Raw genomic sequence first — 26,338 nt, forward strand, 5'->3', positions numbered from 1 at the left:
ACAAGTTTTCAAGTTTATTTAAAGTTTGTATGTATATCTTTTAAAAATGTCTGTCTTTGTTATATGTTCTTTTTCTAAAATTCATTTATTTTTTATTGAAAACTTTCACAGAATAGATTCTCTAACAACATTGTTTTATTGTACCTTTGGTTTTTTTCTCTCTTAACAAATCTTGTGAACAATTTATAAGTTGTATGTTTTTTTTAAAAGATTTATTTATTTATTATGTATACAACATTCTGCCTCGATGTATGCCCGCACTCCAGAGGAGGGCGCCAGATCTCAGTAAAGATGGTTGTGAGCCACCATGTGGTTGCTGGGAATTGAACTCAGGACCTCCGGAAGAGCAGCCAGTGCTATTAACCTCTGAGCCATCTCTCCAGCCCCCTATGGTTCTTTTTAAAATAAAAAAAAATCAGCTTTGGACTTTGTTTCTTTAAGCTTCATTTTTTTGTTTGTTCCTCCTTTACCTTTACTTTTTGTTTAATTTGCTTTCTAGTAACTATTCATGTCTTGCTCTCTTTGAATATTTTTTTAACTAACAGAGTCAGATGGTCATCTTATTTATTTTCAGGCTTTTTTTCTTTTCTCATCTACAATTGGTCTACTAAACCTGGCTTGTGTTGTATGTATGCAAAGGTCTTACTAGACTATTTGATAATTAAATACTGCCATAGATTTGCAAAGTCTATCACTTACCCAGTTGCCCCCCTTGCCTTAATCTCTATTCCAGCACTGCCAGGACTCTCCTGACTGTCCTGTAGTAGCTAAGAGGTTAATGCTTGGAGCAGCAGGACACCTCTTCTACTTAGTGCCAGCCCTCGAGCCAGCTTCTGTTTAGATAGGTCATTGCCATTGCCATATCCACGCAAATTTCATTCCTGCCAGAAAACAAACTTTGTATGATCCCAGGGCCTTGGTATATGCTTTATGTAGCATTTGGTGGCTGTTCTCTGAGCACTTGAAAAGATTGTATATTTTACCTTCGTGTTGTGTTTATCTTAGGTTTTGTTTGTTAATGTCTTGCTTGTTAATATGGTTGAAGTGTGCCAATATTCTACTGATGTTGCCTATCATTGTGAATAATTGGTCAAAGTCTCCTAATAATTTGCCAATTTGTCAGCTTGTTATAAATAAATTTAGATAGTTACAAATAAATTTAGACTGCTGGTTAAGTTTCAAACCTGGGGCATGGAGCTGAAGTGCCTATTTAACATATCAAAGCTGGACCTGACAGCCAGGTTTTCCCAGCATCCCTCAGTCCCTACCTGTTTCAGAATATGACTGGCATACATCACCCTCTGCCCTGAACTCTCTGTCCCAGGATCTGGACTGCCCTTCCCCCAGAGGCTCTTCCCCGTATGATCCAGGCGTTTTGATTACCTGCCCTTTTGTACCTTTGGCCTCCTGGCTTCTGCACCTGATTCCCCCTTCTTTTCTCTCCCTGCTTTTCCTCTTCTCCCCACAAGGCCCAACTCAGTCTGGTTATGTCCACTCTGGACTTTCCCTGATGTCCCTCTCTCTGACTATGCTCTCTGTATACATATACATATCTCTATAATAAACTTTCTTCTCCACATTCCTAGGAGCAGTCATGTCCTTTCCTTTCCTTTTTATTTCTTTTTTCCACTGCTCTATCTTTGGGAATATCAAATAGTTATTGTCATATTGCCCTACAATCTTATTTTCCTGTGATATGAATATACATGCACTCAGTTGTATTAAGTTTAATGTTTGCCTGGTATATTTCCTTAAAAATTGTTTTATTTTGTTTGAGACAAAGTCTCTATTAAGTAATTTTGACTGTCCTGAAATTCATTATGGAGACCAGGCTGACCTCGAACTTTCAGAGATCCACCTGCTTCTCCTTTCCAAGTCCTAGGATTAAAGGCATGTTCCATCACACACATTGAAATTGGTTTTTGATAGACAAACAATTCATATAACATAAAATTCACCATATTCAAGTGTATAAGAAAATGATTTTGAATGTATAGTTGTACAACTATCACTAATTCTACAAAACTTAAAATATGTATTTAAAAATTGGAGGGACCTTGGGGGATTTGAAGATCAAGGGAATGAATATGATAAAAAATATATTGTATTCATGTATGCAATTCTCAAAGAATAAAAATATTTTCAGGTTTAATTGACTTATAACTACATATTTGTGGGAAACAGCATATTTCAATATACATATACAGTGTGAAGGATCAGATTAAGTTAGTCTAGTCATCATCTCAGACTTGTATTTGGGTTGCAGATATTTAAAAGCCTCCCTACTAGTTATTTTAAAACTCATTGTAGGAAAAAGAAACTTTATGCTTTTTAGTGTACTTTTCCATTCGAGCCTTCCCTCCACCCCTGGCAACTACTAACCTACTCTCCATTTCAATGGCCGAGTCTATTTGAGGCATTCCATAGAAATGGACACATCTACTGTAGCCTTTAGTGTTTGATCTGGTTTGTTGCACATAATGTTTTAAAGGTTAATGTATGTTGTAGCATGTTTATAGCATTTTATAGGCAACTATTATCTTGCTGTATGAACATAACACTTTTTTCATATATTCATAAAGTGATTGGCATTTTGATTGTTCCCACTTTTGTCTACTCTGAATAATGCTGTCACAAACATTCCTGTACAAATTTTCATATGGACATAGTTTTTATTTCACTTAAGTGTGGAATTCCTAAATCATAGAAACTGTCTACAATGATCTGAGTGAATAGTCTGCCAAACTGCATTTAAAAATGATTTCATCATATTTTGTTTCCCAAAGAAATATATGAGGGTTTCAGTTTTTCCATATCCTCATGAACATTTGTATTGTTATTTTTAATTATTATATACATATAATATTGTTTAATGCTTCACTGGATCCATTTTACTAGTACTTTGTTGAGGTGACATATTGGTCTGTAATTTTCTTCTGATATCTTGGTCTGACTTTGGTATTTCAGAAATGAAAATATTTCTCACTAGCCACGCACTTTCAGTTTTGAAAGCAACATCTTCAAGGCATAGCATTTGCCCTAGGCTTTACAGCATACATTTAAGTATTTAAGGTTATCTTCAAATAAATTGTTTATCTTCAAATATCACTTCATGTATAACATAGATAGCTTTTACCCAAGGATTCCTCATTCTTCTGACTTGACTTTTGGGATTTTGCCATTATCATTTCACTTATTCATCTGCTATAATCACCCAATACATTGACCTCTGGCTTCCATATGCACCGTCATAGGCATACTCATCCACACACATATGCATGCACACACATACACATACTAATACACATACAAAAAAGACCTCTGTTCAAAGGGAGTAGTCTTCAGGGAAATGCAAATAATACCACTAGTGATACATTACTATATGCCTTTTAGAATAGCCCCAATTTAAAAATATACAATTCTGTTTTCCATCATTAAAACTATGAACAAATCAAAATATTTTACCTTTATTGTCATTTTCCAAGTCTTTTCCTTTTTTATATAGATCTAGATTTCTTAGATCAATCTAAAGAGCTAAAGTGCCTTCAGAGTTGTCTAAAGTACCTTTCAGCGTTGATTATAGAGCAGACCTGTTAACACTGAATTGATTTTTAAGAACATATTGCTTAACATGGAATTCTAGGGTGACAGTTTATTTTTTTAATTCTATTTCACTGGCTTCTGTCTTTTGATAAGCCTCTGAAATCTCCATCATTGTTCTTTTATAGATTGACCTCTCCCTGCTCTCTTTATGATGTCATTCAAGATTATCTCTTCTTGCTTTTTGTGAAATTAGTTACAATTATAGTTGCCAGAGACTAGAAAATTTGGTTTAAGGTTGCTTTATGGGTATTAAATTATGCTTAGTTATGAATGAGTTCTAGTGTACTGTTATACTAGGGGAACTATATACTGTAATTACTACATATTTTTATTTCAACATATATTTTTGCAATTCTGAGGATCAAATGGGCTTGGAAGGTACTAGGCAAATAAGTGCTTTACTTCTCAGTTATGTCCCTAGCATATATTGCATCTTTTAAAAGCTAGAATAAAGGATTTTGAAATATTTAGTCTATTTTAAAATATGTTTTAAATTTATTTTTACTTATGCTTATGAGTGTTTTCCTGCATGTATATAATGCATGTATAAAATCTGTGTGCACGCACTGTCTGCACAAGTCAGAAGGTGCTGTGATTCCAGGAACAGGAGTTACAAATGGTTGTACACTGCCGTGTGGGTGCTAAGACCTGAACCTGGTCTCTACAAGAGCATCAAGTACTCTTAACTATTGATCCATCAATTGCTCCAGCCCCCAATTTTTAACATTTGTTCATTTTTAATTTTTAAAATTGTTATTTTGAATTATTTGTTTTGGGTTTTTTGAGATAGAGTTCCTAGGATAGTAGCCCTGACTATCCTAGGACTAGCTCTGTAGACCAGACTGACCTCAAACTCATAGAGATCTGCCTGCCTTTGCCTCCCAAGTGCTGGGATTAAAAGTGTGAGTCACCACTGCCCAACTTTAAAATTATTTTTATACAATATATGCTGATCATATTCTTCCCCCTCCTCAACTTTCCAGGTCCTTTCCATCCCTCCACCAACCCACCCCAACTTCAGGTTCTTTCTCAAAAAAGAAAAAAAAATGCTGGGAAAAGCAACAAAAGAAAAAATCTAAACAGACAAATAAAAAGAAAACAAATAAGATAAAAACAAAACAAAAAGCACATGCATACACACACAAAAAAACCCACCCAATCCATTTTTTCTTGGCCCACTTACTCCTGGGCATTGGACCTGCCCTCTAGTGTGCTTGATATAACCCAGTGACACTCTGTTGGAGAAAACTGATTTTCCCTTTTCCTTCAGGTATCAACTGCAAAGAGCTTCTTGGTTAGGGGTGGGAATTTGTGTCTACTTCTCCATCCCAGTGCCAGAAGTTTGTCTGGTTTGAACCTGTGTAGGTCTTGTCCATACTGTCACAGTCTGTAAGTTCCTATGTGAATCAGTCTTGTAGTGTCTAAAAAAACACGCACCACCTCTGCCTCTTAGAATCTTTCTACTTCCTCTTCCACATAGACCCCTGAGGCTGGAGGGTAGACGTTTAATGAACTGAGTGCCCTAAAGTCTCTTACACTCTGCAAAATGTCCAGCTGTGGGTCTATGTGTTAATTACCATCTACTGCAAGAATAAACTTCTCTGATTAGGGTTGAGTGATGATCTGCTCTATGGATATAGCAATATGTCATTAGGACTTATTTTATGGCTATACTCCTTTAGCAAAGTAATACTATTAGTTTTTTCACTAGACCTATGACCTATCTAGTCTCAGGTTCTTGGAAACTGTACAAATGTCATATAGTCCATATAATGGAATGGGCCTAATATCCAATTGAAAAGTGGTTTGTTGTTCCATAGCATTTGTGCAACTATTGGACTAGTGTACCTTGCCATCAAGTCTCTGTTATGGGTCATAGACTTGAGGCTGGGTGATAACTGATGATTACTTTTCTCCTCTGATCATGTTTAAAGTATCTTCTGGTACCATGAAAGTTAGTCGGTAGTAGTGAAGCTTCTAGTTGGGCACCAGCTCAGTCTCTCAGTGTTCAATTACATAAGTACTATCTTGTTATGGAGAGTAACCAATATCTTTGGCAATAGCCTGTGGTATTTGGGAGTTTCTATGGTATTCCTTTGGTTAATGACTCAAGATATAACCCATTTCTGTCACTGGAGGTTTTACTTGGTGTCATAAGATGTCTTGTTGGGGCATGGTCTCCCATATTATATGGTGTCTCCATTTAAATTTCTTTCATATCTGTATAAATTTTAGTAAGTTTCTATAGTAGTAGGTTTCCATGTGACTTCTCAAAAGGCCTTTAATGCTAGTTGGCCCTCCCCATAGTCTATTTTTACCTTGCTCTCCTGCTCCCCTCCTCATTTAATCCTATTCTAGTTTCCCCTTTATCCCTTTATAGCACTACATTCTAATTCCCTCCTTTTTGGGAGATGCCTTCCTCCCTCCTGTTTCCTTACCAAGTACCTAATATCTGTGCTTTTCCCAAACACACACACACACACACACACACACACACACACACACTCAAATAAGCTTATCCACATATAAGAGAATTTCATGATTTCATTTAACAGCTGAATAATATACCATTATGTAACTGTAACCAATATACATTGTTCACCAGTTGATGGATAGCTAGCATTTTCAGTTTAGGGCTGCTAGGACTGGAACAGTAATGAACATGGGTGAGTAAATTATCTCTGTAGTAGGATGAAGTGTCTTTGGATATCTGCCTAAGAATGATACAGCTGGATCTTGAGGTAGATCTATTCGCAGCTTCCTAATGAACCACCACATCAGTCTCCATAGCAGTTGTGCAAGTTTACATTTGAACACTTTTCCCACATCCACACCAACGTTTGTTGTCATTAAGAATTATTTCAATCTTTTCTCTGTGTGTCTTTTGGGTAATTTGGCTAAAGGTTGATCAACTTGGTGATTTTTTTCAAAAAAAAACCTCTTCATTTCATTTATTCTTTGAATTTTGTTTGTTTGTCTTTATGACAATTGATTTCATCCCTGAGTTTGATTACTTCTTCCATTTATTCTTTTCGGATATTGTTTTTCCTTGTTCTACAGCTTTTGGGTACATTGTTAAGTTAATAATATCTCTCCCCAGGTTTTGATGTAGGCACTTAGTGCTGTGATCTCACCTCTTATAGCTATCTTCATTGTATTCCCTAAGTTTGTGCCTGGTATGGTTTTCATTCTCATTCTAAAATTTATAAATTTTTTAAAAATTAATTTTTTTAAATTCTAAAATTTAAAAAATTTCCTTCATGATTTTTCAGTCTTTTTTATTATTGTGTTTTATTACTTAAAACAATTTTTAAATTTAAATGTATTTTGATCATATTCCTTCCCTCCCCCAAGTCCTTCCAGATCCTTTCCCCATCCCTACCCACACAACTTTACTTTCTCTTAAAACAAACAAAATCCAATACAACAACAAAACCTTCAAACCAAGAAAACAACACAAAAAAATAAAAGAAAACACCAAGCCATAACAAAATAAAAGCACACACACACACACACAAACTATGGAATTCATTATATATTGGTCAGCTACTCCTGAAAATGGGGCCTTTCCTGAGTATTTGATAGACCCAGTGTTACTCCACTGGAGAAAATTGATTTTTTTTTTCCTCTGCCAGCAGGTATAAGTGACAGTTCAGTGGTTAGCCTTTACCCTAATAGTTAGGTTTTCACTCCCTCATTCATTCATTCAAAAATATATAACAAAATGAAACATGATAAAAATTATGACATTGAAGTTGGACAAGACAAACAAAAGGAAGGAAAAAACCCAACAGAAGGAAGATGACTCAGGGACCCACTCATTCACCCACTCAAGAATCTCATAAAAACACTAACTTGGAAGCAATAACATACATGCAGAAGACCTGATACAGACCCATGCAGGGCTTGTGAGTGTTCCAAGGTCTCTCATGCTGTGTATAATGTCAGGCTGTGGGTCTTTTTATTTGTTCCCATGTGCTACAGGAGGAAGCTTCTCTGATGATGACCGAATAAGACACTGATCCGTGAGTAGAGCATAATATCATTGAGTCATTTTATTACTATATTTTTTTAGATCATTATTATTTGGTTTCACCCTAAGTCTCTGGGGCATTCAGTTTCGGGTTCTTAGTCACCAAAACAGCATCAGGTATGGGTTCCATCTCAGGGAGTGGGTCTAAGTCAAATCAGTTATTGGTTGGTTACTCCCACATGTTTTGTGCCACAATAGCACTAGCCTGTCTTGCAGGCAGGACAGCATCGTAGGTCAAAGGGTTTGTGTCTGACTTGGTGTTTATGTTTCTCTTTTTATAGCATGCAGAGTACATTCCTGTCTTCAGCAATAGGACCTTGATGTCAGTCTGTGAAGTGCAACATATAGTTTTGGCAACAGCCTGGGTTGTTTAGGGTTTCCCATGGATCCTCTTTGGCCAACAACTCAATTAGATGTAACACAATCCCAGAACTGGAAGCTTCATTTGATGACAAGAGATGGCTAGTTAGGACTCTGTCTCCCATATTATTTGGCTATTTCCTTTAGGTTGCTTTTATATATGTATGTATTTTAGGAAGCTTCTATTGTATTAGGTTTCCATACTACCCCTCAGATTCCTCTTTATTTTAGCTGTCTGTATTCCCTCCTACAGCCCTTCGCCCTCCACAATGTATAAGTAAATATATACCATGTTTATCTTTCTGGGTCTTGGTTATCTCACTGAGGATGAAGTTTTCTAGTTCTGTTCATTTCCCTGCAAATTTCATTATGTCATTTTTTTAAAGTGTGAGTGATATGCCATTGTGTAAACTTTTTTTTTCTTTTTTCTTTTTTTTTGGTTTTTCCTTTTTTTTTTTTTTTTTTTTTTTGGTTTTTCGAGACAGGGTTTCTCTGCAGCTTTTTTAGAGCCTGTCCTGGAACTAGCTCTTGTAGACCAGGCTGGCCTCGAACTCACAGAGATCCGCCTGCCTCTGCCTCCTGAGCACTGGGATTAAAGGCGTGGGCCACCACTGCCCGGCTATTTTTTTTTTTTTACAATTGAGCAGTACCCTAATGCATATATGTGTAAACTTTTGACATCTTTATGTTCTTCTTTGACATTATCTGTTCTGTTGAGGGATATCTAAGTTGTTTGAAATTTCTGGCTGTTACGACTAGAGCAGCAATGAACAAGACTGAGCAAGTATGCTTGTGGTAGGATGAAGCATCCTTTGGGTAGAATGAATGTAACTGGCCCCCAGAAGCTGATAGGGAGTGGCCCTTTTAGGATGTGTGGCTTTGTTGGAGTAGGTATGGCCTTGAAAGAAGTATGTCACTGTGAGTGTGGGTTTTGAGATCTCCTATGCTCAAGCTACATCCATAGTGGTTATATGACTTTGCACTCATACTAGGAATGTATGAGTGATCCTCTTCAGAATGAGCGATCATTTGCATTATTGATCTTAGCCATTCTGACAGGTATAAGATGAAATCTCAAAGTAGTTCTGATTTGCATTTATCTGATGGCTAAGGATGTTAAACATTTAAGTATTTCTCAGCCATTTGAGTTTCCTCTATTAAGAGTTCTCTGTTTAGATCTGTTACCCATTTTTTAATTTATTCTTCTCTTATATATTACATCCTACCTGCAGTTTCCCCTTCCTAATCCTCCCCTCTCTTCCATCCATTCTTCCTCCATATCCCTTCAGAAAAGGTCAGGCATCCCAAGGATATTAACCAAGCATGACAGATCAAGTTGCAGTAGGACTGGGTACCTCCATTCATAGGCTGAGCTAGGAAATACCATATGAGGCAAAGGTTCACAAAAGCATTTTAGTTTCATGAAGTCCATTTATTAATTGTTGGGCTTATTGCCTGTGCTAACTTCCTGTCCAGAAAGTCTTTTCCTGTGGGAAAGAATTCAAGACTATTCTCTACTTTCTCTTCTATCAGGTTCAGTGTCTGGTTTTATGAGGTTTTTTGTTTTTTTGTTTTTTTCCTGTTTGGAGTTTGTTTTGTGGAGGGTGGTAGATACGGATCTATTTGCATTCTTCTATATGCTGACATACAGTCTGATCAGGACTATATGTTGAAGATGCTGTCTTTTTTCCAGTGTGTATTTCTGACTTCTTTATTAAAAATCAGATGTTCAGCCGGGCGGTGGTGGCGCACGCCTTTATTCCCAGCACTCGGGAGGCAGAGGCAGGTGGATCTCTGTGAGTTTGAGACCAGCCTGGTCTACAAGAGCTAGTTCCAGGACAGGCTCCAAATGCTACAGAGAAACCTTGTCTTGAAAAACCAAAAAAAAAAAAAAATCAGTTGTTCATATGTTTGGTCTTCAATTTGATTCCATTTATTAACATGTCTGTTCTTGTGCCAGTAAAATGCTGTTTTTTTTATAACCATAGCTTTCTAGTTCAACTTGAAATCAGGGATGGTGATAATGGCAGCAGTTTTGTTTTGTTTTGTTTTGTTGTTTTATTTTAAATTCAGGATTATTTTAGCTATCCTCAGTTTTTTGTTTTTCCATATGAAGTTAAGTATTGTCCTCTCCAGATCTGTAAAGAATTGTGTTGGAATTCTGATGGGGGTTGCATCAAATTTGTATATTGCTTTGGATAGGATAGGTGTTTTTACTATGTTAATCCTGTGATGTGATCATGAGAGATCTTTCCATATTCTGATATCTTCTACATTTTTTTTTCTTCACTGACTTGCAGTTTTCATCATGGAAGTCTTTTGCTTACTTGATTAGAGTTACCCAAGATATTTTACATTATTTGAGGCCATTATGAGAGATGTTGTTTCCCGATTTCTTTCTTAGTCTCTTTCTTACTTGTATATTGGAGAACTACTGATTTTTGTGAGTTACTTTTGTCTCCAGCTACTGTGCAGAAAGTGTTTATCAGCTGTAGGAGTTCCATGGTGGAATTTTTATGGTCACTTATGTATACTATCCTATCATCTGCAAATAATTATACCTTTACTTCTTCCTTTTCAGTCTGTATCCCCTTGATTTCTTTCAATTGTCTTATTGCTTTAGCCAAGATGTTGAGATATCGTGTGAATAGATACAGAGAGAGTGGACAACCTTGTATTGTTTCTGATTTTAGTGGAATTGCTTTGAGTTTCTTTCTGCTTTGGTTGTTGGCTGTAGGGTTGCTATAAATTGTCCTTATTATGTTTAGGTATTTCCCTTGTATCCCTAATCTCTACAAGACCTTTATCATGATGGGGTGTTGGATTTTGTCAAAGGACTTTCCTGCATTTAATCAGATGATCATGTGGTTTTCACCTTTCAGTTTGTTTGTATGGTGGATTACAGTTATTGATTTAAATATGTTTAACCATCCCTGCATGTCTGAGGTGAAGCGTACTTGATCATAGTGGATGATCTTTGTTATGTGTTCTAGGATTTGGTTTGCAAGTATTTTATTGAATAATTTTGCATCTATGGTCATAAGGGAATTTGTTCTTTAATTCTCTTTGATTGTTAGGTCATTGTGTGGTTTGGGTTTCAAGGTAACTGTAGCCTTGTAAATGAATTGAGGAATGTCCCTTCTGTTTTTATTTCTGGGATAATTTGAGGAGTATTGGTGTTAACTCTATGTTCGGGCTGGTTTTGTGTGTCAACTTGACACAACTTAGAGTCATCAGAGGAAGGAGCCTCCATTGAGGAAATGCCTCCATGAGATCCAGCTGTAAGGCATTTTCTCAATTAGTGACCAATGGGGGAGGACCCAGGCCATGGTGGGTGGCACCATCCTTGGGCTAGTGGTCCTGGGTTCTATAAGAAAGCAGGCTGGACAAGCCAGGAGGAGCAAGCCAGTGAGCAGCACCCCTCCATGGCCTCTCCATCAGCCAGTGCCTCCAGGATCCTACCCTGTTTGAGTTCCTGTCCTGACTTCTTCAGTGATGAACAACAATGTTGAAGTGTAAGCCTAATAAACCCTTTCCTCCCCAACTTGCCTTTTGGCCATGGTGTTTTGTTGCTTCAATGGAAACCCTAACTAAGACAGTCTAATATGAAAGTCTAGTAGAATTATGTGCTAAAACCTGGCCCTGAGCTTCTTCCCCCTCCCCGCTGGCAGACATATAACAGCTTCTATTTTAGTATGGGTTATAAATTTATTTAAATTGTTTATCTGGTCTTGATTTAACTTTGGTAAGTAGTATGTATTGAGAAAATTATCCATTTCTTTTAGATTTTCCAATTTGTTGGAGTACATGTTTTAAAGCATCTCCTTGTGATTCTCTGGATTCTCTCAATGCCTGTTCTTATGTCACCATTTTCACTTGTGATTTTGTTAATTTGGACATTCTTTCTTTGCCTTTTAGTTAGCTTGGATAAGGGTTTATTTATCTTTTTGATTTCCCAAAGAATCAACTCTTTGTTTCATTGATTCTCAGTATCATTCTCTTTGTTTCTATTTTATTGATTTCAGCCCTGAGTTTGATCATATCTTGCTATCTACTCCTCTTGGGTCTGGTTGAATCTCTTTGTTCTAGAGCTTTCAAGTGTACTGTTAAGTGTCTAGTATGAGATCTCCATTTTTTTAATATGGGCACTTAAGTGCTATGAACTTTCCTTTTAGCACTGCTGTGAACTTTCCTCTTAGCACTGTTTTCATTGTGTCCATAAATTTTTAGTATGTTGCATATTCATTTTTATTGAATTCTAGAAAGTCTTATTTCTTTTCTTTATTTTGACCCATTTTTCATTCAGTTGAGAGTTGTTCTGTTTCAATGAGTTTGTAGGCTTTTTGTTATATCTGTTGTGGTTGATATCCAGCTTTAATCCATGGTAGTCAGACAGAAATCAGGGTGTTATTTCAAATTTCTTGTATCTGTTGAGACTTGGTTTGTGTTCAAATATGTGGCAATTTTGGAGAAAGTTCCATGAGGTACTTAGTAGAAGTTATATTCTTTTGTGTTTCAGTAAAATGTTATGTACATATCTGTTATATCCGTTTTATTTATGATGTCAGTTAGTTTCAGCATATCTATGCCTTATGTTTGGTCTGGATGACCTATCTATTGCCATGGGTGGAATATTGACGTCTCCCACTGTCTGTGTGTGAGTATCAATATATGATGTAAGGCGGAGAAGTGTTTCTTTTTCAAACTTGGGTGCCCTTGTGTTTGGTTTGCATAGTTCTTAAGAATTGCAGTGTCTTCTAGGTGGATTTTTTTCCTTTAATGAGTATATAGTGTGTTTCCCTATCTCTTTAGATTAATATTGTTTTGAAGTCTCTTTTGTCAGATATTAAAATGCCTACACCAGCTTTTTATTAGGTCTGTTTGCTTGGAATATATTTTTCCAAACTTTTGTCATGAAGTGATGTCTGTCCTTGATATTAAGATGTGTTTCTTTGATGCAGCAGAAGGATGGACCTATTTTCGCATCCATTCTGGCAATCTGTGTCATTTTACTAGGAAATTGAGATCATGGGTGCTGAGAGATATCATTGACCAATAATTTTTTTATTTCTGTTATTTGGGGTGGGGATGACGGGGGTGGGGGTGCTGGTGGTGTGTGTGTGTTTACATGCTTCCCCTCTTTTGATTTGCTGATCTGGGATAATTTATTACATCTGTTTTCTTGGATGAAGTTACCCTCTTAGGTTGAAGTTTACCTTCTAGCATCTTCTGTAGGATTTGTAGATAGAGACTGCTTAATTTTTTTATTTTCTACATCTATGGTGACTGAAAGTTTTCCTGGGTGCAATAGTCTAGACTCTCACCTGTGGTCTCTTAGAATCTGCAGAATATCTTTTTAGGCCCTTCTGGCTTTTAAAGTCTACACTGAAATGTCAGGTGTAATTCTAATAGATCTGCTTTTATATGTTACTTGGTCTTTTTCACTTGTAGCTTTTAATATTCTTTTTTTGTTCTGTGCATTTAATGTTTTGATTGTTTTGTTCTGAGGGAACTTCCTTTTCTGGCCCAATCTATTTGGTGTTCTGTATACTATATTTACTGTTATAGAAAACTCCATCTGTAGGTTAGGGAAATTTTCTTTCATGATTTTGTTGCAAATATTTTCTGTGCCTTTGACCTGAGTTTCTTCTCCTTTCTCTATTCTGTTATTCTTAGATTTGGTCTTTCTTTCTTTCTTCCTTCCTTTCTGTGTCCCAGATTCTCTGGATGTTTTGTGCTAAGTGTTTTTTATATTTAACTTCTTTGACCGAGGTATCCATTTCTTCTATCATGTCTTCAGTGCCCCAGATTTTCTCTTCCATGTCTTCTATTCTGTTGGTGAAGCTTGCCTTTATGGTTTCTGTTTGAGCACTTAAAATTTTCCTTTCCAGAGCGAGAACATGAGGGAGAAAGTCAGGAACGAGAGGGGTGCGTTCACTCATGGAGACGGTGGGACAGAACTAATGGGAGATCACCAACTCCAGTTGGAATGGGACTGATGGATCATGCGACCAAACCCGTCTCTCTGAGTGTGGCCAACAGCGGGGGCTGACTGAGAAGCAAAGGACAATGGCTCTGGGCTCTGATTCTTCTTCATGGACGGGCTCTGTGGGAGCCTTCTCAGCTTGGTCGATCACCTTCCTGGACCTGGGGGGAGTTGGGAGGACCTTGGTCTTAGCATAGAGTGGGGAACCCTGATGGCTCCTTGGCCTTGAGAGGGAGGGAGGGGAGGTATGGGTGGAGGGGAGGAGAGGGAAGGGGGAGAAGGAGGGGAGAGAAAGGGGAGAAGGAGGGGAGGGAGGGGGGAGGAGGAGGGAAGGAGATGGAAATTTTTAAATATAAAAAAAAATAAACCATGAGGAAAAAAAAAATAAATTAAAAAAAAAAAAATTTTCCTTTCCAGATTTCCTCCAGCTTAGGTTTTCTTTATTGATTCTATTTCCACTTTAAGGTCTTGGACAGTTTTATTCATTTTCTTCCACTGCTTGTGTTTTCATAGGTTTCTTTAGGGGATTTACTCCTTCCCTCTTTAAAGCCTCTATAATGTATTTAAAGGCTGTTTTAAGGTCTTTTACTTGTGCTCCAACTATGTTGGAATACTCTACTGTGGTAGGATTGCTGGGCTTTAATGGAGAAGACATATAGTCTCGGCTGTTCTTGATTGTGTTTTTATGCTGGGTCTAGGCATCTGAGATTGGAAAGATTGTAATTCTGGATGCTGATATCTGTTCTTGTCCTTGTTGATGGGTGTTTTGTTCCTTGTTTGCTGTTTTCCTCTCCTGTTCGTAGGAGAGTCTGGCAGCTGTGTGATGCCTGTAGGAAAATCTTCTGGGGTCCTGATGGGTGTTGGCACTGGGGATTCCAGGTAAAATGTGTTTCTGTGTATTAGAACCTATGACTTAGGAATGAGCAAGGGCTGAGGTGATGGAGGGTCTTCTAAATAGAGAGGAAAGCAGGGTATTCCACTAGGATTTGTTTAGTTAGTCCTCTGGAAATGAGTGTAGAGAGGCCGTAGCAGAAGGTCTGCTCCAGAGCTGGGGATGAGACTGGGGAATTGGATTTGGAGGAATGGTGGGAGAGGTGAAGATCTGCCGTCAGCCTACCTGCTTCCATGGTCAGAGTGACCTGTGGGTTCCCGGGGGGTGCTTTCTAGATTTGGGGGCTAGAATAAAGTAATATATTGAGGGAGGGAGGTTAGGAGAGGAAGATTTGTGGGATCCTCTGTAGATTGGGATGGGTTGGGGGAGGTTGCAGCAGGTTTTCTGCTGCAAAGATGGAGATGAGGCTGGTGGATTATGTTTAGAGGAGCAGGAGAGATGAAGTTCTGCATTTAGCTTACCTCTTTCCCTGAATGGAAGAGCCTGTGTTCTCAGGCAATTTTTCCGTCTTGATTCAATTTTCATTCAGGTTCCATGAATTTGTATGTTTTCTGATACTTCTGTTATATTGATATACCACTTAAACCAATGTGGTCAGATACTATGCAGAGTGTCCTTTCAATTTTTCTTACATCTATTGAGATTTGGTTTGTGTCCTTATATGTGTTCAGTTTTTTTTTCACTTTTTATTTTTTATTTTATTTTTTTCTCATTTTTTTAATTAAAAATTTCCATCTCCTCCCCTCCCTTCCACCCATACCCCCACTCCACCCCTCTCCAAGACAAAGAGCCATCAGGGTTCCCTTCACTATGTTAAGTCCAAGGTCCTCCCAGCTCCCCCTAAGTCCAGGAAGGTGAGCAACCAAACTGACAAGGCTCACAGTGAGCCCATCCATGCTGTAGAGTTCATGCTCATTGCCGTTGTCCTTGGTTTCTCAGTCCTCCTCCACATTCAGAGAGTCCGGTTTGGTCCCCTGTTCCATCAGTCCCATTCCAACTGGACTTGGTGGTCTCCCGTTAGATCTGTCTCAATGGGTAAACGCACTCCTCACGGTCCTGACTTCCTTGCTCATGATCTCCCTCCTTTTGCTCCTCATCAGGACCTTGGGAGCTCAGTCCAGTGCTCCTATGTGGGGCTCTGTCATTTTCTCCATCCAATGCCAGGTGAAGGTTCTATGGTGATATGCAAGATATTCATGAGTATGGCAATAGGATCTGGACATTTCTGGCACCCTCTCCTCAGCTGCCCAAGGACCTAGCTAGGGGCGTCTTCCTGGACACCTGTGAACCCCTCTAGAGTCAAGTCTCTGCCAACCCTAGAATGGCTCCCTTAACTAAGATATATAATTCCTTGTTCCCATATCCACCCTTCCTATATCCCAACCATCCTATTCCCCCAAGCTCTTCCCATCCTCTGCTTCACACTTTTCTCTCCCCATCCTCCCATCCCCCCATCCCACCCCACCCCCATATTCCCATTTTTTGTCCGGCAATCTTGTCTACTTCCAGTATGGGAATGCACACTTGTACAACCACTTTGGAAAGCAGTGTGGAGGTTTCTCAGGAAATTTGGGATCAACCTACCCCAGGACCCAGCAATCCCACTCTTGGGAATTTACCCAAGAGATGCCCAATCATATTACAAAAGCATTTGTTCAACTATGTTTATAGCAGCATTATTTGTAATAGCCAGAACCTGGAAACAACCTAGATGCCCTTCAGTGGAAGAATGGATGAAGAAAGTGTGGAATATATACATATTAGAGTACTACTCGGCAGTAAAAAACAATGACATCTTGAATTTTGCATGCAAATGGATGGAAATAGAAAACACCATCCTGAGTGAGGTAACCCAGGCCCAAAAAGATGAACATGGGATGTACTCACTCATAATTGGTTTCTAGCCATAAATAAAGGACATCGAGCCTATAATTCGTAAAAAATCCTAGAGAAGCTATATAAGAAGGTGAACCCAAAGAAAAACATATAGTTATCCTCCTGGATACTGGAAGTAGACAAGATTGCCGGACAAAATATGTGTTCAGTTTTAAGAAATTTCCATGAGCTTCTGAGAAGAAATTTTATTCTTTGGAGTTTGTGTGGAATATTCCATGGATACCTGTTATGTCCATTGGATTTATGACATTATATAACTTCATTGTTTCTCTGTTAATTTATGTATGGATAATCTACCTTTTGATGAGAAGGGAGTATTGAAGTTGCTGGATTCTCTGGCAGACAGAGCAGGGGCACAGCCGAACCAGCCAGACTCTCCTCCCTGGGGCTGAGCGGGATGGTGAGTGTTGAATGACCCAGCCCTCCCCTCTCCCTTGGCCACCAAGGAGAAACACACACACTGAAGCAGGATCTCCTTTAATGGTATCAGGCAGGAACTTATATAGGGTTGGTATGGGTTGAGGCAGAGTAAGGAATAAGGGCCAATAATACTCTGCGACACTAGGGATGGCTGGGCAGAGGCATGTTTAAGTCGGGTAGCCAGAAATAGGTCTCCAAACTTGAGCCAGGCCCAGGAAGATACTAGGCCTCACCAAACTCAAGTTAGGCTCAGGAAGTTACACTGGGCCTCACGCCTTGGGCCCCATAGGGAGGCCCAACAGAAGTCACCCACTATCACTGTATTGGGGTCAATATGTGATTTTAGTTGTGGTGGTGTTTTTTGTTTGGTTTGGTTTGGCTTTTGGTTTGTTAGTTTTTATGAACTTGAATGTCCTTGTGTTTGGATCATTAATTTTTAGAATTATCCACTTTGTAGATATTTCTTTAATAAGTGTGTAGTATCCTTTCCTATCTTCTGATGACTTTTGTTTAGAAGTCATTTTGTCAGATATTAAAATAGCTTGCTTCTTGGGTCAATTTGCTTGAAATACTTTTTTTCCATTCTTTATTCTAAGGTAATGCCCCTCCTTGATGGCGAGATGTGTTTCTTGGATGTAGCCTAATGGTTGATGTTGTTTTGGAATCAAATTGGTTAGTTTTGTCTTTTTATTGGGTAATTGGGACCATTAATATTGTAACTCAGTGATTATTGATTTCTCTTATTTTGTTGCTGTGATGTGGATTCCCCCCATTTTGATTTACTGTTTTGGGATTACTTATTGATTGTTTTCTTCTTGACTATCGTTGACCTATTAAGATTTAAATTCTCCTTCTAGTGCCTTCTTGTTGATATATACTGCTTAAATTTGGTTTTATTTTTAATGTTTTTCTTCCTCCATCTATTGTAATTGATAGTGTTACTAGATATTGTACTCTAGGCTGACATCTGTGGTCTCTCAGAGCTTGTAGAACATGAGTCCAGACTTTTCTGGCTTTCAGAGTCTCCACTGAAAAGTTAGGGACTAGTCTAATAGTTCTGTCTTTATATGTTACTTGGTGTTTTTTCCTTGCAGCTTTTAATATCCTTTCTTTGTCCTATACATTTAGTGTTTTGATTTTTATGTGTCATGAGAAATTTCTTTTCTTGTACTGTGTATTCGATGATCTATATGCTTCTTGTAACTTAATAGGCATCTCTTTCATTTGATTGGGAAACTTCTTTCATGGTTTTTTAAAACTATTTTCTTTGTCTTTGACCCAGTTTCTTCTCCCTATTAGTTGTAGGTTTGTTCTTTTCATGATGTCCCATATTTCTAGATATTTTTTGCCTAGACCTTTTTAGACTTAACATTTTCTTTGACTGATCTATCCACTTCTTCTACCTTATCTTCAATATTTGAAATTCTCTTCTTTGTATTTTAATCTGTTGGTGAGGCTTAACTCAGAGGTTTTTGTTTGACAGCCAGAATTTTTTATTTCCAGTTTTATTTCAGTTTGGGTTTTCTTTAGTGATTCTATATTTTTTTCGTTTAATTCTGCTTTCATATCTTGAAGTATTCATGATCTTTGTTAGGCGTTTATTCATGCCCTTTAAGGTCCTTGAAAATATTTACAATTCTTTTTTATTTATTTTACTTTTTTCTTTTATTTTAAAGAAAATCTTTTTTGTTTTGTTTTTTTTTAATTTCTTTTTTTTGGTTTTTTTTATATTTAAAAATTTCCATCTCCTCCCCTTCTCTTCCTTCTTATTTTGAAATCTTTGTCTTGTGTTTCAGCTAAGTTGCTTTTCTCAGGACATGTTGCAATAGGGTTGCTGGCTTATGAAGAAGGCATATTATCTTGGCTGTTCATGTTTGTGGTTTTGTGTTGGGTTTTAAGCAGCTAGAGTCATGATGTTTGAAGAATTTCTTGGCTTAGATATTTAGTATTGTCAGTATTGGGTGAGTGGTTCATTCATTGGTTACTGTTGCCTACTTTGGGTCCTAGCCAAGTGTGGTGGCTGTGGAGTCCCTGGTAGAGATGTTTATGGGGGTCAGTAGGTATCACAAAAGAATAAAGATAGGCTAGAAGGAAAGTTTAAAAGGGTTGGCCAAAAAGAACTAGGGGCATCCTGGGTCTATACCAATGGTAGAGTGTCCAGGGGATGAAGGTGGGCTGTGAATAGGGGCTCTTGTAAGCAGATTGCAGGAGGACTAAGAGTAAGTCTGGAGAGAACACAGTGGAGGACAGAAGGATAATAAACCCAATGTACCTGAGTTGCTGACTAGTGTAGCCACTGAGGACCCTGGTAGAGAGTAGTTTTGTAGGTCTGCTGGTGTCACAGAGGAGTGGAACTGGGTTAAAAGACTAAAGGGGGCAGTAGGAAAAAGCAGTATAATTCTTGTGTCTCTGTAGGGAATATGGTCCCTATTTACACTCTTTCCCGACTGCTTTCAAGATTTTATTTTTGTACTGATTGTCTCTAATTTTATATGTTTCCATATGGTTCTTTACATTCATGCACACACACACACACACACACACACACACACACACACACACACACAGAGAGAGAGAGAGAGAGAGAGAGAGAGAGAGAGAGAGAGAGAGAGAGAGCTTAGAGTTTTCTATGCTTCTTAGATCTCTGGTTTTGTGTCAGTCACTAATTTCGGAAGCTTTAGTCCATTGTGTCTTCGAAGTATTTCTTCTGCCTCTTCTAAGCACATTATTGCACTCTTTATTAAGGTCCCATAGTTTTGTGGTCTTCTGTGTTTTTCTTTTATTTTTGATATTATAAATACATAATTGCCCCTTCCTTTTCCTCTCTCCAAATCCTCTCATATATCCCTCCCACTCTCCTTCAAATTCATGGCCTCTTTTCTCACTGATTCCTGTTATATGTACATCTGTATATGTATATACATATATATTTTTCAGTGCAATCTTATCAGTCCATATGATTTTACTCATACGTGTGTTTTCAGAACTGACCATTTGGCATTGAATTACCAGTTGATGTACTCTTCCTTTGGTAAGACTATATTGCTTCTGCTCTCAGCATTCCTTAGTTGTCTCTGTGTAATTCTTTGGTAGGCTTGAAGTCTTGTGGTCTTTCCTCATTGTGCCTTGGCAGGTTTATTGTTATCATTGTTCAGCTCATGTTTATTCAGTCATGTTGGTGAGACTTCATGAGTATACTACCTGAAATTACTAGGAGACACAATCTCACTGCAAACTCACAGATTCTCTGGCTGTTATATTCTTTCTGCTCGCAATGTTTCTGTTCCTCATTGTTTCCTGAGCCTTGGGTGTAGCAGTATTCATTGGGACTGAGCTCTATAACTCTGCATTTTGATTGGTTGTGGTTTTCTGTAGTGGTGTCAGTATGTTGCAAAGAGAAGTTTCCTTGATGAAGAGAGAGGACTGTACTTATGTGTGAGTATAAGGACAAATGTTTAAATTATTTTTAGAGACTATACTGGTTTAGTAAATCAGTGGTAGATAGCTATCTCATCATGTAAAGCATTTAACACAATAGTCATAGCTAGTTTAAATCCCTAGTCTGAGAATTCCATCACCCGTGTCATAACTAGGTCTGTTTCTGATGCTTTCTCTCTCTTCAGACTTTTTTGTTTGGTCTTGATTCTTCTCCCTTTGTGATGCTCCCAACAGACAGTACATCTCTTGTATCTCATAAAGATACATTTCACTACTATTTTATCTTGGATTTTTTAGATTTCTTTAAGCATTTTATGTGTGTGAATGCTTTGCTGCATGTGTACGTGCTTGTGGAGGTCAGTGGAGGTCAGCAAAAGGCAACAGATTCCCGGGAACTGGAATTACAGATGGTTTTCAGCTGACACATGGTTGCTAGAAACTGAACCTGGGTCTTCTGCAAGAGCAACAAGTGCTCTTTTTTCCATTTGTTTATTTTATTTTTAAAAAGAAAACAAACTATCTTTTTCATTTTGCATACCAATCCCAGTTCACACTCCTCCCCTCCTCCAAATTCCTCCACCTTTCCCCCCACCTCACCCCCCACCAACTCTTCAGAGAAGGTAAGGCACATTGCTTTGTGGAAGGTGCAAGGCCCTCCCTACTATATCTAGGCTGAGCAAGGTATCCATCCAAAGAGAATAGGTTCCCAAAAAGTCAGTACAAGCAGTAGGGATAAATCCTGGTGCCACTGTTATTGGCCCCGCAGTCTGCCCCAGCCATATAACTGTCACCCACATTCAGAGGGACTAGTTTGGTCCTATGTTGGTTCCTTCCCTGTCTGGCTGGAATTGACAGTTATTTAGTTTGGTAGTGAAGAATGGGGAAGTAAGATTTCTACATTATTAAGTCTCAGTCCTTGGCAGGTTGACCTTGTGTATTATTGGCAGTGTGACCATCACAATTGTTCTTGTCCTCCAAATGTCATAAGTAGACCTAGCACCATGCTTGGCAGGTACATTTTCTGTATTTCTTCCCACTTCAGAGAGTTTGCATCAGTGCCCTTAACTTTGTTTCCGCTCCTGCAGATTGAAATGTTTTCCCTCCCAGGTAAGAGAAGGTAAATTGGTTTGGCCTGAGTTCCAGGAGAGAAGGGGATAGATTGATCGGAATTGGCTGCCAGGTGCAGTAAGTTACCACCAGTGCTTTCAAGATACAGTTTCTGTTGCCTTTCCCTTGAAATAGTAAGGCTACAGGAAAATGGAGCAAATTTTCTGGGCAGAATTTGAGCAATGGTTATTGTTCTGTTTACCATCCCAAGCCAAAATTATCAACACTTTTCCCAGGATTTTTCTCAATCTTCTCTACTAGCAGCTGGAGGAAAATTGAAAAATATGGAAAGCTCTCTGTCTGCAGTCCTTAGGAACATCACATTGGCCCACAACCAGCTTTAGCGATTCAGTAGTCATTTTTATCTGGACGTTTTTATGAGTTTGTATGTTGTTCAGCAGTGTCTGTATGAATTAAGAAATGCCTGTTCTATTCCCTCTGCAGATGCCTGTTCTTACAAGTTTAAATTGGCTATCTGCCCTGCAACCTCAATTTTCTGATGAGTCTAAGAAAAGATGGGATGCCCATTTAACCTCCTCCCTTTCTCTCATAATGTTGGAAGTAGTGTGGTTTCCAACCCTATATCTCTAAGCTAATGGAAGAAGAGCCTCTAAGTGTAGGGATAAGCTTTTGAAGATCTGTCTGTCTTCCAGCATCCATACCGCAGTTCACCAATTCCCCCACAATGATGATCATGGTGGGTTTACCAGCTCGAGGCAAGACCTACATCTCAACGAAGCTCACACGATATCTCAACTGGATAGGAACACCAACTAAAGGTATGTCTCAAAATAATTTACTATACATCCCCACCACAGGCCACTAACTGAAAACTGAGGAAAGTAGAAGGCCAAACCTTTCAGTACAGAAAATGCTGCACACCCTGTTTCTAGGATTAGACCTTCTTCTACTACTGCTATTACTACTGTCACAATGGTCTTACATATTATATCATTTCATGAGACTGTGTTTTGTGCCTAATGCCATGCTGGGTTTTAGGCATAAAACAACTAGTATTAAGCCTAAATCGGCTCTTAAGAAGGCTCACAAACTCAAACCAGTCCTCTGAGTACTGCAAGGACTTTATTATTATTATTATTATTATTATTATTATTATTATTATTATTACAAATTTTCACCTCCTCCTCTCCTCCCATTTCCCTCCCCCTCCCCCACTCTCACTCCCCCTCCCTCTCCAGTCCAATGAGCAGTCAGGGTTCCCTGCCCTGTGGGAGGCCCGAGGTCCTCCCCCATCCATCCAGGTCTAGGAAGGTGAGCATCCAAACAGACTAGGTTCCCACAAAGCCAGTACATGCAGTAGAATCAAAACCCAGTGCCATTGTCTTTGGCTTCTCAGTCAGCCCTCCTTGTCAGCCATGTTCAGAGAGTCCAGTTTGATCACATGCTCCATCAGTCCCAGTCCAGCTGGCCTTGGTGAGTTCCCATTAGATCAGCCCCACTGTCATAGTGGGTGGGCGCACCCCTCACGGTCCTGACTTCTTGCTCATGTTCTCTCTCCTTCTGTTCCTCATTTGGACCTTGGGAGCTCAGTTCAGTGCTCCAATGTGGGTCTCTCTATCTCCATCCATTGCCAGATGAAGGTTCTATGGTGATGTGCAAGATATTCATCAGTGTGGCTATAGTATAGGGCCAGTTCAGGCGTCCTCTCCTCAGCTGCTCAAGGAACAAGCTGGGGACATCTCCTTGGACACCTGGGAACCCCTCTAGAGTCCAGTCTCTTGCCAACCCTAAAATGGCTCCCTTAATTAAGATATATACTTCCCTGCTGCAAGGACTTTTTATCACAACTACATTGTCCCATCAATAACACTATTTTTTATGTTCATTTTAGTGTTTTTCATGGTTGTTGGGTCCTCTGGAGCTGGAGTTAGAGACAGTTGTGAGTTACCATGTCAGTGCTAGGAATTAAACCTGGGTCCTCTGGAAGAGCAGTTAGTGCTCTTAACCATTGAGCCATTTCTCCAGGCCACAATAACACTTTTTATCATTATAATTTTTCATTATTTCATAGTCATAAAATAAGGCCAAAGAGGTGAAATGCCCTCTTTTTTTCATACCTCTGGGCACAGAAACAGGGTATGATTAATTTCAAATCTGACATTCTCTGCTAGGTCTAATGCATGGCTGTATTGAAGAGAAGATAAAGGGACCCTGTTCTCTGTCTCTGTCTCTCTCTCTCTCTCTCTCTCTCTCTCTCTCTCTCTCATCCATTATTTCTCTCTAATCCTTAGTCTTGTTCAACCCAGCATTGCATCTACTCCATTCCATCCAATCCTCCTTCCCTCATTCTCATCAAATCTTCTAATTCTCCTCTTTTTTGTGTGTAAGGGATTATAAGTGGAAGTTTCTGTCTCTCCCAGTCCCACAGCCATTCAGTTCCAAAGAAGCACACAGAGGCTTATGTTAATTATAAACTGTTTGGTCTGTTAGCTCAGGCTTATTATTAACTAGTTCTTACAACTTAAATTAACCCATAATTCTTATCTGTGTTTAGCCACATGTCTTGATACCTTTCTCAGTGCAGCATTCTCGTTTGCTTCCTCTGTGTCTGACAGGTGACTTAATCTCTGCTTTCCTCTTCCCATAATTCTCCTTGTTTGGTTGCCTTGCCTATACTTCCTGCCTGGCTGCTGTCCTCTCAGCATTTTATTAAACCAATATGAGTAACAAATTTTTACGGTGTACAAGAGCATTGTCCCACAGCAAGGGATTGAACCCAGAGCTTTGTTTATAATAAGCAAAGCATGTATTCTGCTACCAAGTTACACCTGGTGCCAAATCTTCTCTTCTTCACCCAACCCCATTTATCCTTCCTTGCCCTTCATCCACTTTCTCTAATTAATTCACTAAAGTTTCCCAAGTGCCAAAGCCCATGCCAAGCATTAGGAAAGAAATAAAAATGAATGAGACTCAAGGCCTCTCCTGGAAGAATTCTAACTCTAAATGCTGTACATCACAAGTCCTAGGGTGGACTAGGACTCAGACAATATTCTGAGGGTGCTCACAGAGGGAATTGTTGACTGCCAGGTGTCAAAACCTTTATGGGTAAGAATATGTCTGAAATGGGTCCTGTGGGAGGAAGGGAACACTTGGCGAGGCAAAAAAAAGGCAGGAAAGAGCCCCTCTCTACAGAACTGCAAGCCTGAGGAGCTTCTACTAGATTAAGAAGCACATGGCATAGTAGCAGATGTGTCTCTGTCTTGATCCCACTTTTATTCCGTTTATTCAACTTTATACCTGTAGTCTCTAAGGGTCTTCTTGATCTAAAGTTTTGAACCCAAGCCCCTTTATTTCAAGACCCATCCACAGCTGACTTATTCTAACTTTTAAAGCCACAGCCACAGTGGTTTACCCCTTTCCCCAAAACATACTTTGCTTTCTGCAGATGTTATACCTTTGTTCAAGGAGTGTCTGCATACTTATATCTACCTACAGTGCCCTTGCTCCCCACCCTCACCCTCATACTCACTAGTAAAAGATGCCTACCCTAAAAGGACTTGTTCAAATTTTGCTTTCTCTAAGATACTCCAAGCTAACCCAAAATGTAACTTTTTCTTTCCCCCTCACTCTTCTGCTTAGTTCAATATTGTCTCTGTTGGAGCTCTTAAAGGACTCTGTAGGAGCTCCACTGTTACCTGATTTGGTTGCTGTCTGACTTTGTAGTTTATGAACTTATTGAGAGCCCTATCACAAAAATCTAAAAGTGTGTGTTTGTCCATGTGTCCCAGAAGTCATATCTCACTTTATAGAGTAGGTATCTGACTTAGTCACTGTTCTATTGCTGTGAAGAGACATAATGCCCATGACAACTTTTATAAGAGAAATCATTTATTTGGGGACTTGCTTATAGTTTCAGAGGCTTAGTTTATTATCATCATGGCAGGAAGCATGTCAGCATACAGGTAGGCATGGCAATGGAGAAGTAGCTGAGAGTTCTACATTTTGATCCACAGGCACAGAGATAGAGAGAGACTCTGGGCCTGGCTTACGTTTTAAACCCTCAAAGCCCACCTCAATAACATTTCTTCCAACAAGGCCATACCTACTCCAACAAAACCACAGTTCCTAATCCATCTCAAGTAGTGCCTAATGCCACTCCCTGATGACTAAACATTCAGATATATGAGCTTATGGGACCTATTTCTTATTCATATCACCACATTCCATTCCCTAGTTCCCATAGCTTTGTAGACATATAATAATACAAAAATGCATTCAGTCCAACTTCAAAAGTCCCCTTAGTGTATCACAATCTCAACACTGTTTAAAAGCCCAAAATTCAAAGACTTCTAAGACTCATGGCAATCTCTTAACATTAACTCCATGTCAAATCAAAATTTTAAAAAAGCAGATCATATAATTCCAACATACTTTACCAGAATATACTTTACCAAAAGAGAGAAAAGGGAGCACAGTGAGGAAATACTGGACCAAAGTAAGACTAAAATCCAGCAGAGCAAACTCCAAGTTCTGTCCCGACATGTCTAATGTCCAAGTGTTCTTCAGATCTTCAGCTCCTGTTGACTGCAACACCCTTCTCTCTGTTGACCTGCTTCCACACCTTGCCTTCAGTTCTCCTTGG

General features: G+C 38.9%; 1 protein-coding gene across 3 annotated transcripts in view; it reads left to right on the top strand.

The window, feature by feature from the left end:
* Nucleotides 1–26,338, top strand: part of Pfkfb1 (6-phosphofructo-2-kinase/fructose-2,6-biphosphatase 1) — a 65,153-nt gene that overhangs the window by 3,914 nt on the left and 34,901 nt on the right. For all 3 annotated transcript variants that reach the window (XR_005283824.1, XM_038316039.2, XM_038316038.1), the window contains exon 2: nucleotides 22,389–22,514. Coding sequence is in view for 2 of the 3 variants with exons in the window: in XM_038316039.2 (XP_038171967.1) it covers nucleotides 22,389–22,514 (126 nt within the window). In the remaining variant the exon portion in view is untranslated. The remainder of the gene's footprint in view (nucleotides 1–22,388; nucleotides 22,515–26,338) is intronic.

Source organism: Arvicola amphibius, chromosome X (assembly GCF_903992535.2).
Source record: "Arvicola amphibius chromosome X, mArvAmp1.2, whole genome shotgun sequence".
Lineage (NCBI taxonomy): Eukaryota > Metazoa > Chordata > Mammalia > Rodentia > Cricetidae > Arvicola > Arvicola amphibius.